This window comes from Pollicipes pollicipes, unplaced genomic scaffold, assembly GCF_011947565.3.
Source record: "Pollicipes pollicipes isolate AB1234 unplaced genomic scaffold, Ppol_2.1 Scaffold_4295;HRSCAF=5057_pilon_pilon_pilon, whole genome shotgun sequence".
Lineage (NCBI taxonomy): Eukaryota > Metazoa > Arthropoda > Thecostraca > Pollicipedomorpha > Pollicipedidae > Pollicipes > Pollicipes pollicipes.
In genome coordinates, this window is record NW_023596461.1 from 26217641 (window position 1) to 26230726 (window position 13086).

General features: G+C 56.8%; 1 protein-coding gene across 1 annotated transcript; it reads left to right on the plus strand.

Moving 5' to 3' along the window:
- Positions 1–2227: 2227 nt before the first annotated feature.
- On the plus strand, positions 2228–9530 carry LOC119096769 (histone acetyltransferase KAT2B). The gene is made up of 8 exons (XM_037219692.1): positions 2228–2388; positions 4711–4916; positions 5329–5449; positions 5708–5807; positions 6113–6273; positions 7645–7753; positions 8801–9007; positions 9293–9530. The coding sequence occupies exons 1-8, from the start codon at positions 2356–2358 to the stop codon at positions 9484–9486; spliced, it is 1131 nt and encodes a 376-aa protein (XP_037075587.1). The 5' UTR covers positions 2228–2355; the 3' UTR covers positions 9487–9530.
- The last annotated feature ends 3556 nt before the right edge of the window (positions 9531–13086 follow it).

Sequence of the window (13086 nt, forward strand, 5' to 3'; positions counted from 1 at the left end):
GCCCCGGCGCACGGGTAGGTGCGTGGCCGTACAGTCGGTGCGCCCTAAAGCCCCGGCGCACGGGTACGGTGCTGTTGATAAATTGTTTACTCTATGGGCTCAGGATCAGGTGCGGCCCTCGAGGTGCCGTCACGTGTGACCGAGCGCGCTCGGGAGAAGTGGGCAGGCACGCGCCTCTGTTCATCCTGACCTTGAAACCGCGGAAGCAACAGTCATAATGTTGCGTCATGAGGGCTTTCAGAACTCGGATTCCATCCCGCACCATCATATGTGAACACTTAGCACGGAGCTCAGGTTGGGACGTGGAAAGAAACTGATCAGAAGCCCCGTGGTGCTGCAATTATGGAAAGCTTTTCCAGCTTGTGCCCGAGTCATGTTGTGCAGTCTAAACATCAGATGAGTGGGTCGGTAAATGCTGTTCCCGATGACATGCGAGATATCCACCCCTTTCATGTGTAGGGTTAGCTCTCGCCATTCAACCACGTTCGAGCTCAAACTGCTAATTGGAGCAGAGTTGGGGAGTTTGATACCTAGTCAGTCAATGCATGTCGCGTTGCGTCAACGGAAAGTCTTCCAGGTCACGCCCCAGTGTGTGTTTACCAACATCATCAAGTAATGGCACCCATCCCCGGCAAAAACTGCGGCATTAATGAAAACACCAAATGATCTTCCAGTGCCGGCCGGGCGGTAGTAAATCTGCTGCGACGAACCGTTGTATGATGAGTGTTCACATGTCGGAGGCTCGGAACAGCCTGGCCCGGTATCTCGGCACCAACGACGCCCCGCGGGCACGCAGGCTGACAGGCTCAACACCACGATCCACGTCCTGCATAGGTGTATTCAAAACAAGCCGTGGACTAGTGCATTCCACCACAAATCACTACCCTCATTCGTGATCACATTCAATAAAGCACATGGACGAGGGACACCAGAGCGCCCAAAACCAGCACCACTTGACTAGCTTAGGAGAGAGGACAAGCCTTATCAAATCAGCCGGGAGCCTAAGCTCGATGATAGCGCAGACAATCGGAACACTTAATCGCGGAGGTGACCAGCCGTCCGCCGCCGGGTCGGAGGTGACGGGGCGGGGCGAGGGGAGGGGGCGTCACAAGGCCGGGGCACGCGCCTCGCCTTCAACGGCTGCGCCTCAGCCACACAGCTGGTGGCAGAGGTCGCGAGCGCACGCTGTGCCGCCCAGCGTCCGTGACGATCCAAACGTGCCGACAACGTGCCAACATCTTCGATATAGACTTCAAGCCGCCCGCCCAGAAGTCGATCGGTGAGTCGTTGCGTCGTGCATTTGCCGTGCCTGTTTATCCATGTCTGTTTTATTCACGTCTGTTTTGTCATGTCTATTTTACATTTGAGAGGGATGAAAGAAACTAAAAATCCATCACTTTGCGGCTTGAATTCTACGTTGTGAATTGGTACTGTCCTCTATGACGTGCATCTGGTAAGCTATAGGACTATTCAAGATGTGCCGCCTTGAAGTGTTCGCCGCCATTAGACTGCATCTCGTTGGATTCATTTAGACTTGTTAGCGCGTTCGTTGACGGTCGGCTCTTACCGTGTCCCAGAACCGCAGCCTTGATCCATGATCGTGTCCGCTGATAGTGCCGTCCAGTCGTCCTGTTTCCCGTTTGTGTCCCTGGATCCCGGCAGGCTGCATCCCCGGGCTGTATCCCCTGCGTCCCCAGCTGGTGACCCCAGCCCGTGATCCCAGCCCGTGATCCCAGCCCGTGATCCCAGCCCGTGATCTCTGCCCGTGACCCCAGCCCGTGACCCCAGCCCGTGACCCCAGCCCGTGACCCCAGCCCGTGACCCCAGCCCGTGACCCCAGCCCGTGACCCCAGCCCGTGATCTCTGCTCGGGACCCCAGCCCGTGACCCCAGCCCGTGATCCCTGCTCGTGACCCCAGCCCGTGATACCTGCCCGTGACCCCTGCCCGTGACCCCAGCCCGTGATCCCAGCCCGTGATCCCTGCCCGTGACCCCAGCCCGTGACCCCAGCCCGTGATCCCTGCTCGTGACCCCAGCCCGTGATACCCGCCCGTGACCCCTGCCCGTGACCCCAGCCCGTGATCCCTGCCCGTGATCCATGCCCGTGAGCCCAGCCTGTGACCCCAGCCTGTGACTCCGGTCGGTGACCCCAGCCGGTGACCCCAGCCCGTGTCGTTCCGCAGAGACGCGGCCGGAGCCGTCACCGGGCCCGTCGGCGGCGGCTGCTGAGGAGCCGGCGGCGGCGCGCCGACGGCCGGAGAAGCGCACCGCCGAGGACGACGAGGAGCGCGCCGTCAAGCGGCCCCGGCCCGACGAGGACGTCGACCCCGACCTCGTCCGACAGATCCTCGAGAGCATGGAGGACCCCAAACGGCTGGCCGGCCAGGAGGTACGTGCCAGCTGGTGTCACCGGTAGCGGCCAGTGGCGGCGGCCGCAGCCAGAGCGGCTGACTGGGGTTCAGCGCGGTTGTTTGAACAATCGACGACTGTTGTTTGCTGATGTTGTGAAGCTTATGTGCCTTGGTTGTTTCTTCAGCTTTTTAAACGGTCACTGAACTTGGCTGTCAAGTGTTACAGCTGAGGCTTGCGGAGCGTTCCCGATCTGTTCAGGTGTGCTGAACGCATCTGTGTGGCAGCACGACTGCATGCTGTTATCCGGGCCGTATTATTTCTGCCCCGTGTTGTGACCACCCTCGGCTGCTCAGTGCGCAGTCACGTGTCTGCGAAACATATCCGGTGCGCGGAGGACCTTCATGCAGAAACACGCGACTGCATAACCAAGCCATAGCCAGCGGCAGTTCGCCGAATGGGCTGGCCTTTTTTCGACGAAACTCGCGAAGCTACGGCGAGTCACGTTTCGGGCTATTGCCTCTTTTACGTCTACCTCTCACTGGGTTTGGGTGACAGCGTGTTGCTTTCGAGATTCGAAAAACGTGACGTGACGAAAAGCGTTGGGCGGCGCGGGTGGTTTGTAGACAGCACATGAGCCCACATCATGCTGCTGGTTCCGTGGCGTCATGTGCGTAATCTGTCGGGATCTGGCATGGATCCTATAAAATGCTCAGAAACGCCGGATCCGTGGTTTTTGAATGAGCGCACGTGGGCCGCCCGCACGTAATAAGCCGCGCTTTTGCCAGTGTGGTAGTCCGTTCTTTGCCGAGTCGAAATTTGCTGATTTCGCTTCGTTCAAACGGATCGGATTTGTAGCCCGTTGCGGTTCTGTGTTACATTGCATTTGGTGTGTTTTCCGTTCAGAAAATTCGTCTGTGAACGGAAAGAACGGAAACGAACGGAAAATAAGGAAATTTACAGCATTTAAACAATTTTGGTGCGTTATCACTTATAAGAGAATGCGTGCAAATGTAATTATTGAATCTCCCTGTTTATTAAATCTTGCTGCCCCTGTTTCCTCCTGTTTTTCGTTCGTCACAGTGGATTGGTTTGCTATCGAAAACACACGTACACAACGTGACTATTAATCGTCGGGGGGTATCAATCGGGCACCTTTGAACTGAGGTACTTGATAATGTCACAGGCACTGTTCACCGCCATTGGGCACCTGTGTGACCCAGTTGCGTTCAAATCCGAGAGATGAGAGTACAAGTCACCCTTCGTTATGTCGTAGAAAGGCCGATGCTATTTTGGTATGTTGTGCTATGCCTGACAATAATGCGTGTTATCATTCCTTTCATTCAGTCGTACAATTTGCATAGTTCAATTTTTTGGAGTCTGGCTGGTGTTGGTCGCGAGGAGCTCAATAATATTTGTTTTCTGCTTGGTCTAAATGGGTACCCTTTGGTGCTTCTCATGCAGTCATATTGATACGAAAACATGCATACACTGTTTTTCCTTTCATTAGATTTTGTTTCATTCATAAGATATTGTCAGCTAGCTGCATTGACGCACCATTAGTCCCCGCTGAAGTCCGCAATACCTGCTTGGTTGTAACATGTATGCCGGAAGCAGCTCCGCCCGCCGTCCTGGTCATCCGATGACTCCCAGCCGGCCCCGCGGATCCCTGCCACCAGATCCTCGCGATGCCCCGCTTGTCAGGAGTAGGCTGCATGCGCCAGCCACGAGTGGGCCGAGAGGCCCCTGGGAAGAGGGACCCTGACCGGGCGCCCAGCGTTCACTCCGGGGGCTCTTGCGCGGGCCAAAGCTCAGCGGTTGGCGCCCAGGCGCGTGTAGCACTGCCCCAACGTTATTCATTCTCCTTCATCCATAGTCCTGAAATGATCATCTCTGATCGAAAGGCCTCTAATCCATACAGCCAAACAGCCAATTCTCGGGCTATGTAGTGCCGGGTGCAGACGTAACCACGTGACCTCACCGCCGGCCGGGAGGGCCGTATTGGCAGAGGCGATGACAAGCTACGGTTGGCCTGCCCCGCCACGGGGTGTCGAAAGCAACTTTCTATTGATGTTGCAGACGTTCGAAAGGTTCAGCCACGGGATGATACATGAAACTGACGCTGTCATTGGTTCGCTTCCAATGCATGCTGGAGGCCAGAATGTGCTAGATCCTAGTCATGACCATCTCGACTGTGGATCCCCGCACATTGCTGAAAAAAACATGACCCAGTGCCTTTGCGCTGGAGTTCCCAGAGCGCGCGATGTTTGCTTCGGGACGTAACACCAGCTGGAGGCTTTGTTGGATTGTTTTCTGACGTTCCGGCGCCATGGGACTGAACGGGGCCGTCCGTTCTCCACAGTCGCTGTTTTCGGAGAACGCGGCCCGCGACGAGGCGGCCAAGGCCGAGGAGCGCGCCGGCCACATCAGCTTCCACGTGGTCGGCAACTCGCTCAGCCAGAAGGTCAGCAAGACCACCATGCTGTGGCTAGTCGGCCTGCAGAACGTCTTCTCGCACCAGCTGCCCCGCATGCCCAAGGAATACATCACGCGGCTTGTCTTCGACCCGTGAGTTCCGGCCGCGCCTGGCCGCTGCGCCGTTGCCGCTCGGCAAACCTGGGAGGCTCGGGGTGGTTTTCGTCCGCGTGCTGTTATTCGTTTGTGTGTTTGACCTTGCGCCCTGATGAGGCATTTCGGTATTTCTTGCGCGTATTTCTTGTTGATGTGCTCACCGCTTCTCCTCTTGATGTGTTATGCGGTGTCAGCGTGGATATTTTCCGCGTTTGTTTTCGTTTAGTTGCTGATTTACAGACTCACGCTGCGAAAGCCGCGCGTTGTTTGCGCGAGCAGACTGTGTGGTCGTCGCTGCTCCCCAAGCTTCCCGCCGTGAGGCCCCGTCCGCCGTCTCGTGGCACAGGCCGCCGGCCGTGTCTCGCTCTCTGCCGTCCTGACACAGACATGCTCACCGGGCCGGCGGCAGGAAGCACCGGACGCTGGCGCTGGTGAAGAACAACCGGCCGATCGGCGGCATCTGCTTCCGCATGTTCCCCAGCCAGGGCTTCACCGAGATCGTGTTCTGCGCCGTCACCAGCAACGAGCAGGTGCGTTCTGGCGGCCGGTGTGCGGCGCCTGTGTAGTTCGACGCTTTTTGTTGGATGTAGTGTGATCCGGCGCTTCGCGTAAACACTTGTGTATTTAAGCCAGGAATTTGATCGAAGAATCAAACAAGATATGGGATATATATCTGGTACTCATATCGTGCTCAAATATCACATACTTGGTACAAATGTCACGAGTCGCGTAGTTGTCGGTCACAACCTTGAACTCGCTCGACCTGACGTGTCGTGCCCGTCCGTCAGGTCAAGGGCTACGGCACGCACCTCATGAACCACCTGAAGGACTACCACATCCGCCACGGAGTGCACCACTTCCTCACCTTCGCCGACGAGTTCGCGGTCGGTACGTCTCTCAATGGGCCGAGGTCCGCCGACGGCGGCACTCCTGAATAACGCCCTCTGGCGCCAGTCAGTGATGGCGCTGCGCGGCCTCTGCCGCTGATGATAGTTTAAACGCGTGATGATAAGCCGCGTTGCGTGGAAGTGTTGTTGCGTCTTGTTATGATCATTTCAGTGTCATGGTATCCTGGCGCGCGCGCGTGTGTGTAGGGAACAGCTATGTAGGCCATGCATTCCACACATTAGCAGTCGTCGCACTGCGAATGTGAAAACGTGCCGATCGGTTGATCTGTCGCTGCGCTCCGGCAGGTTACTTCAAGAAGCAGGGCTTCAGCAAGGAGATCAAGCTGAACCGGAAGAAGTACGTGGGCTACATCAAGGACTACGAGGGCGCCACGCTAATGGGCTGCGAGCTGTCGCCCCGCATCATCTACCGCCAGTTCAGCTCCGTCATCAGGAAACAGAAGGAGGTGGGTGGCGTCGGGAGGCCTCTGGCCGCCCCCCCTGAGGAGTTACTCGGGACTGCGGCCGTCAGCAAGCTGTAGCAGGGCTGATGTCCTGGCGTCTGCCGCGCATGACTGGTGTTAATGCTCCCTGCTCCTGCTCCCTGCGCCGTGCCAGGGTTTCCGAACTGCCTCGCCCAGCTGGGATAGGGGTCCGAATTGGTCCGCAGTCCGCTTGAAAACATTAGTGATGTAAAACCATGTGGTAAACACCGCCGTAGTGATTGTATAAACTCTCCGCTGGTAGCCTTTTTCAGTCAATGGATCTCCGTCCAAGACACGAAAATGGCCCGAAGATAGATCAAATCATAAGCAATCTGGACTCTCCTAGGCACTGCACCGGGACCACGCAACACAGCGCCACAGCTATGCCACTGAAGTCTTTCTCTGTGTCTCGGGCAGAAAGTACGGTGCTAGGACCACCTGTGGCCTCCCAGACCTGGGTCATCTTTTTCACGGCGAATACCAGTGATTTGCTGTAGTGAATTATTCGGCTGGAAGTGGTGTATTTCTCTTTCAATGAAGCAACAATGTTGTTTTGGTTCCGATGTCGCCCAACGGCTGACCTGGGAGCGGCTTGGGTCAAAGGGGTCACCCGAGCTAAATCACCGCACCTAGGCCCCGCAACTGACTTGCTTGTTTCGCCGGGACCCCGTAACCTCACTTGACCCCACCTACATACTGGCAGCGATGCTCCGTTGGCATGCTGTCAACCTTACGGCCTTATGTATCCCTGTTTGCTACACCCAAACATCACCCGGACTACATTGTCGTTTCAAAGTGGTTAAAATGGTAAACATGTTATTTTTAGCATGCATGCATCGCTAGAGAACGACTGTTTACAAAAATTCATTTCAGATCAGGCTAGTACACTGACATGACTTGACCTATAACATGCCAACGATCAACAGACTGCCCAGTCAGGACTGGTGGACTTTCAGCCCGTTGGCTGAAATTCGGCCCAAACCCATGATAAACCAAACCCGAGCATCGCACTTTCGGAACATCAAGGAACACGACCCTTGACGCATGCGAGCCTTGGATAATGACCTTATATCTACGTTGCCTGATGTAACGCGAGGTCGCGATTGGTTTCAAGATGTGCGGCAGCTGCCGCAGTTGCGCTATCAGCGGAGTCAGCGTATACTGGTCAGTCCCGTGCGTCGTTCCAGTGTGCTCTATCCGAACGGATAAGCATATGAAGGGCCTTGGTGGGCAATGCTTTTACTTTCGCGCGCGAATCCAACGGAAAGTGTCCATTTTTGGCCTCGTTTCAGTGGCCCAAGATTACGAAAAGGTGTTGACCGTGGCGCCGCGCGTCGGTGCTCCGTGTTGCAGATTATCAAGCGGCTGATCGAGAACCGACAGGCATCCATCCGCAAGGTGCACCCGGGCCTAACGTGCTTCAAGGAGGGTGTACAGGGCATACCGATCGAGTGCATACCAGGTACGGGGCAGCCGCCAAACCCCGGTGGCGCGGGCTGGGCGGTGGAAGAGGGGGCGGGGGTTATGACGACGCCGGGCGGTCGTTCACGCGGCGCAAGTCGTCGTGTCCAGTGATCCGGTCTGCCTTCGTCCAGTGCGTGGAGTATTAGCCGGTGACGTGCCGTTTATCCGCACATCTTCACCCAAGACCGCCGTGAAGGGTGGCATGGCACAGCGCGGTGTTGCCGGCTGGATGAGCCGGCTGCCGAGGGAGCCCGGCGCGGTCGCGGCGTCCACGGTCGTGATCAGTGGTGGCCAGCCTGCTCGCGCCCGCGCCGTGCGGAGACTGCAAGTCACCCCTGCCGCCGTCGCCGGGCACTCCGTGCCGTCCGTTTATCATCTGAAGGTCATTGTCTGAACACTCGTCCTGCCGCGCCGGTCGGTTTATTGACTCGGCTGCGCAGTGGCTCGAGGTCACGCGCTGCCGGGCGCGCGGGGTTCGGGACCGAGCGGGGGAGGGCGACCGCTGCTGACGGTGGCAGATGACAGCCGGCGGGACCGATGTCTCCTTCCCGCTGGTGGTGTTGGCCGCTGGCCGTGTGGACGAGGCGAACCCACCGCCGCCGCCGCCCCAGAGGTGCAGGTGGCGCGACTCCAGCCTATAAGTAGGTTTTTAAGGGCCCATGGCGCGGCGTACGCCTGTCATACGCTCGCTGACACCTCTCAATCACATGCGTCGCTAGGCAAGAGGCATCAAGGACTTTTCGAATCGATCTTGAAAACGTGTTTGCTTCAAACGTGACGAAAAGCTATCTCATCCATCTCGCCGTGAAGTTTCTTTTGGGGTTACCTCACATAACGATGTTGGGTTCCCCGTTCTGGCCGCGGCCATCATCTGATCCGCCAATCAGCTACACAAACACGTACCCTTGTTCGCCTCCCCTCCTTGACCGCGCCGCTGTCATAACAGGGAGACGGCGACCTGAGCTGACCCTGACCCTGACCCTGGCTCTGACCCTGACCCTGACCCTGGCTCTGACCCTGACCCGGACCGTGCCCGGGACGGCAGGGATTCGGGAGGCCGGCTGGAAGTCGCCGGAGAAGTCTGCGCGCGTCACACGCAATTCGGACGACCTGGGTAACGCCGAGCTACTGCAGGGCACGTTCCGCACCCTGCTGCAGAACATGCGCCAGCACAGCGCCGCCTGGCCGTTCCTCTCGCCTGTCGACCCTACCGACGTGCCCGACTACTACGAGTTCATCAAGTACCCGATGGGTGAGAGCAAAGCGGACGGGACAGGGATGCGGCGGGTACTGGGGTAATCAAACACGCTACAGTCTGGAGCTGCATGTTTGTGAAGGTTTCACGCGTGTTGTACGTGAGGTGTTACTCAGGTGTCGCGTTCGTAGCGTTAAAATGGTCCTCAGCACGACGATACGCTGATATATCTTGCGTGCCAGTCGTATTTCTTTCTTTGTTTGTCTGTCGGTGTAATTTGATGTGTGCTACAAGACGCACATCTGACATTCGATCTTGTCTGACCTTCGATTGTGTCCCCAGATCTGGAGACGATGTCGAAGCGGTTGAAGAACAAGTACTACTGCAACAAGCGGCTGTTCATTGCCGACGCCACGCGCATCTTCACAAACTGCCGCATGTACAACGACCCAGACACCGAGTACTACCGCTGCAGCGTCACCCTCGAGAAGTACTTCCACAACCGGCTGAAGGAGGCCGGACTGACGGACAAGTGAGCGGCCTTGGTGCCGCGCGCGGCCCACCGGGGCGGGCGCTGAGTCGGTCTCATCCTGGAGGGCGTGGGGAGCGCGGTGCGGCGGCGGGTGGCGGTTGCGCACGCAGGCCGCTGCTGAGGACGTGACGGCGAAGCGGGCGCGGCCGGCGGTCGCCTGCGCGCGACACCCAGCCTGGTGCCGAAGCGAGCCCGCCGCCCAGCCGGACGGCGCGGCCGAGTGTGTGGAGGTCGAGCCGGGCGCTGCTGGCGGCGGGCGCCCAGCCGAATGTTCCCGCAGAGTGTGCGGAGGTCAGGCCGGCGCGCTGCTGGCGGCGGGGCGCTTAGCCGGATGTTCCCGCCGAGTGTGCGGAGGTCGGGCCTGGCGCTGCTGGCGGCGGGGCGCGCAGCCGGATGTTCCCGCCGATTGTGCGGAGGTCAGGCCTGGCGCTGCTGGCGGCGGGGCGCGCAGCCGGATGTTCCCGCCGAGTGTGCGGAGGTCGGGCCTGGCGCTGCTGGGGGGGCACCCAGCCGGACAGCGCGGCCGAGTTTATGGAGGTTGGGCCGGGCGTTGCTGGCGGTGGGGCGCCTAGCCGGACGGCGCAACGGAGTGTGCGGAGGTCAGGCCGGGCGCTGCTGGCGGCGGTGCGCCCAGCCCGTACTGCCAACTGGCGGCGCTGCTGGAGGGCGGTCTGGCGTGCCGTGACTGTGGCGTGGTCCGGACCGTTCGGCCAGCAGCCGACAGTCGGGCGCAGCTGGTTCGAGAAAAACGGCTGCCATCTCCCAGCCATGCTGGCGGTTTTCAGCCCAGCTTGACTTGCAGACACGGATAGGCATAGCCGTGTTCGTGAAGAATGTGTAGTTATTATTGTTAGCGACGAAAGCTCATGCCGTCCCGACGTCGTCTGTGGGCGAATGTTCGTATGGTACTTCGCGTGATTGCTCGATGCTATCTCAAAGTGGTTCCTGGCGTAGCCCGTTTTCGGCCGTCTTCGCCTCTGTCCGCTTGTGCCGTCCTGCCTCCTAGCCTAGGTGCCTCCCCCGTGGTCCATAGCCGGTCGTCGGCGTTAAGGCCACGGACTGGCGTTATTCTCCAGCAGCCGCCGATCGGGAAGTGAAGCTGAGAAGCTGCTCTAATGTTTGGAGCGCATTGTCCAGCGCAGGAGGCCGCTCGGAGATCATCACCATCGCTCTCGTTTTCACCAGTCATGTACCGCTGCAGTGTACTCAACATGTCCCAATAGATCCTGTGTTTGTTGTAGCAGTGTGATCTTGAGGCTTGGCGAGTACCATTAAGTGCAGGACTTCCGCTGCATGTGCGCTAGCCCACGAGGCTTTTGGTGTATGAGGCTGAGCCATCGCGCCAGGACTGCTATGCTTTCACGTCAGCGTGGGGGGTCATGCTCCAGCATAATCCACTGTATTCTCCCAAGTTGCCACCATCGTTGCTGTGGTCAGTTCGGGCACCGATGAGGTACCGTTGTCGGATCCCTGCCCGATGAGGGAATAACCATTCAGAACCGTCTGCTGTCGCGGCATACGTCACATACCCTTTACGTATTCACTGAAATCTACGCGGTGACGTGACCAGAAGCTAAAGTTTGCATTGGAAGTTGTTAAAAACATGCGTTTATAGGGGCAAAAAGTGGGTAAAACTCCTTTTGGTGGTAAAGTAGGGGACATGTCCTCCTTCCGCTCCCAGAAGCTTACCCATACGTGCTATGCAGTGGGTTGCAACAGTAGGTGTCGGTATTGAATAAGTAGATACACCTTGTAAGATCGCTGTAGCTAGTCACAAGACGGTGGACAGCTTGTAAGTAGTCACCTTGGCCATGGCTGTCGACGAAGGCAACCCGTAGTGCATCTTTCAAGCTGGTGCGACAACGGAATGATACACGAAACCGTACAGCTTTGTGATAGCTCCGTACACAATTGGAAAATTGGCATTGGGATTGCAACTAATTCCATCGACTTTGGATCGGGTATGCGGGACTACTACATTGCAACAACATTTGCGAGGAGCGTTATGCACGTAGATAAGGTCCTCTTCCTCGAAGAGAAAAATCGAGAAAATGGATATATAAATGCTCCGATGTTTTGGCAACACGCCTTTTTTAAATAAGACAGTGACAGCCTCTTCCCGGAAGAAAACAGGAGAATGGATATATGTATATAATATATATATATATATATATATATATATATATATATTAGATGAGAGATATATATGTGTGTGTATATAATATTGTATATATATACATATATACATATATACATATATATATATATATATATTATATTATATATATATATATATATATATTATATATATGTTGTAAATGGGTCGATAATTCGGCGACATGATTTTATCGAAACAATAGCAACTTGCCTGAATACAATAGCAAAGGTTGCTGTTGTTCGATATAGGCATGTTGCCGAACATCAACCCACCCACCTACATCTCCATTCTCCTGTTTTTTTTCGAGGAATAAGGCTTTTACTACTGTCTTATTTATGGAACACATGTTCCTCGCGGATGCACTGGACCACCCCCCCCCCCGTGAGGCACTAACTTTCCCCGTGGTGGGGGGGATTGCGTGCCCCACTAATCCGCGGGCGGTGGGAAGCTTGTAAAGCGCCCTTCCGGCCAAAGAGGAGGGGCCAGACGAAACGTGCCTCCCGCAAGGGCTCTGACCGTTCCAGAGTAGGGATTAGCAACCCTCGGCCCCAGTTTTCAGTCTTATCTGGGTCTCGCCGTACGCCGTTGGATCCGCAGGTAGCGATGAAGGGATCCTGGTCACTGAGGGAGTTGCCCTGCGAGTCAGTCGGGGCAGCTTACAAACACGTGGCTTTGGCCCGAATTTGTGATCCTGCGGATGCCTCGTGAAGTCTCCACACGAGGAAATCGGCTGGTCAGGCGTCGTGTTTTCGTGACACTGGCTTGGAGGCAAGCAGGTCATGTGACGGGTGTTGAGGGGAGGGCTACCGGGTGCAATGTCTGCCTCCTGACATTATTAACGGGCCGTACCTCGGCTTGTCACCAGGGTGCATGGTTAGCACCTGCGAACCGAGGCACTGGCGCCCGCAGACATATGCCCGGTAGCTCTCGCGGCAACTCTTTTGGCACACTGGCCTGCGTATAGCGTGCTGGTAGCCCTGGCGGCTCCTCTCTTAGAAGTGGACCGTCCCCGTGTTGGGCTCCGTAGTGGGCGGGGAATCAGCGCGCCGAATATAAACACATACTTATGGACACTTTATCATCAACCAACCCCCCAAACCCCGACCGTCGTCCACTACCCCAGTTTCTGGTCGTAAGAGCCGCCAAAGTAGATGACAAGGAAGGACAGTACCGCTCCGACTAAACCCATTTCAGCGCCCACAAGCATTTTCCAAGATTGGGACGCCCAAGGTTGTCTTTTCGTATGCGGACAGAGGCATAGAAGTGCATCTAACAGACGAACGCGAGATCCAGCGCATGCTTAAAACAACCACACTTATGCACAAAGTACGAGGACAGGGAGAGGTTAGGGTGCCCGTATCGGTGCACTCTCACCCCTCTAAGAACTACCCCAAGGGTGTGATTACTTGCCGGGACCTTCGCGGTGTGAGTGATGAGGATGTTGCT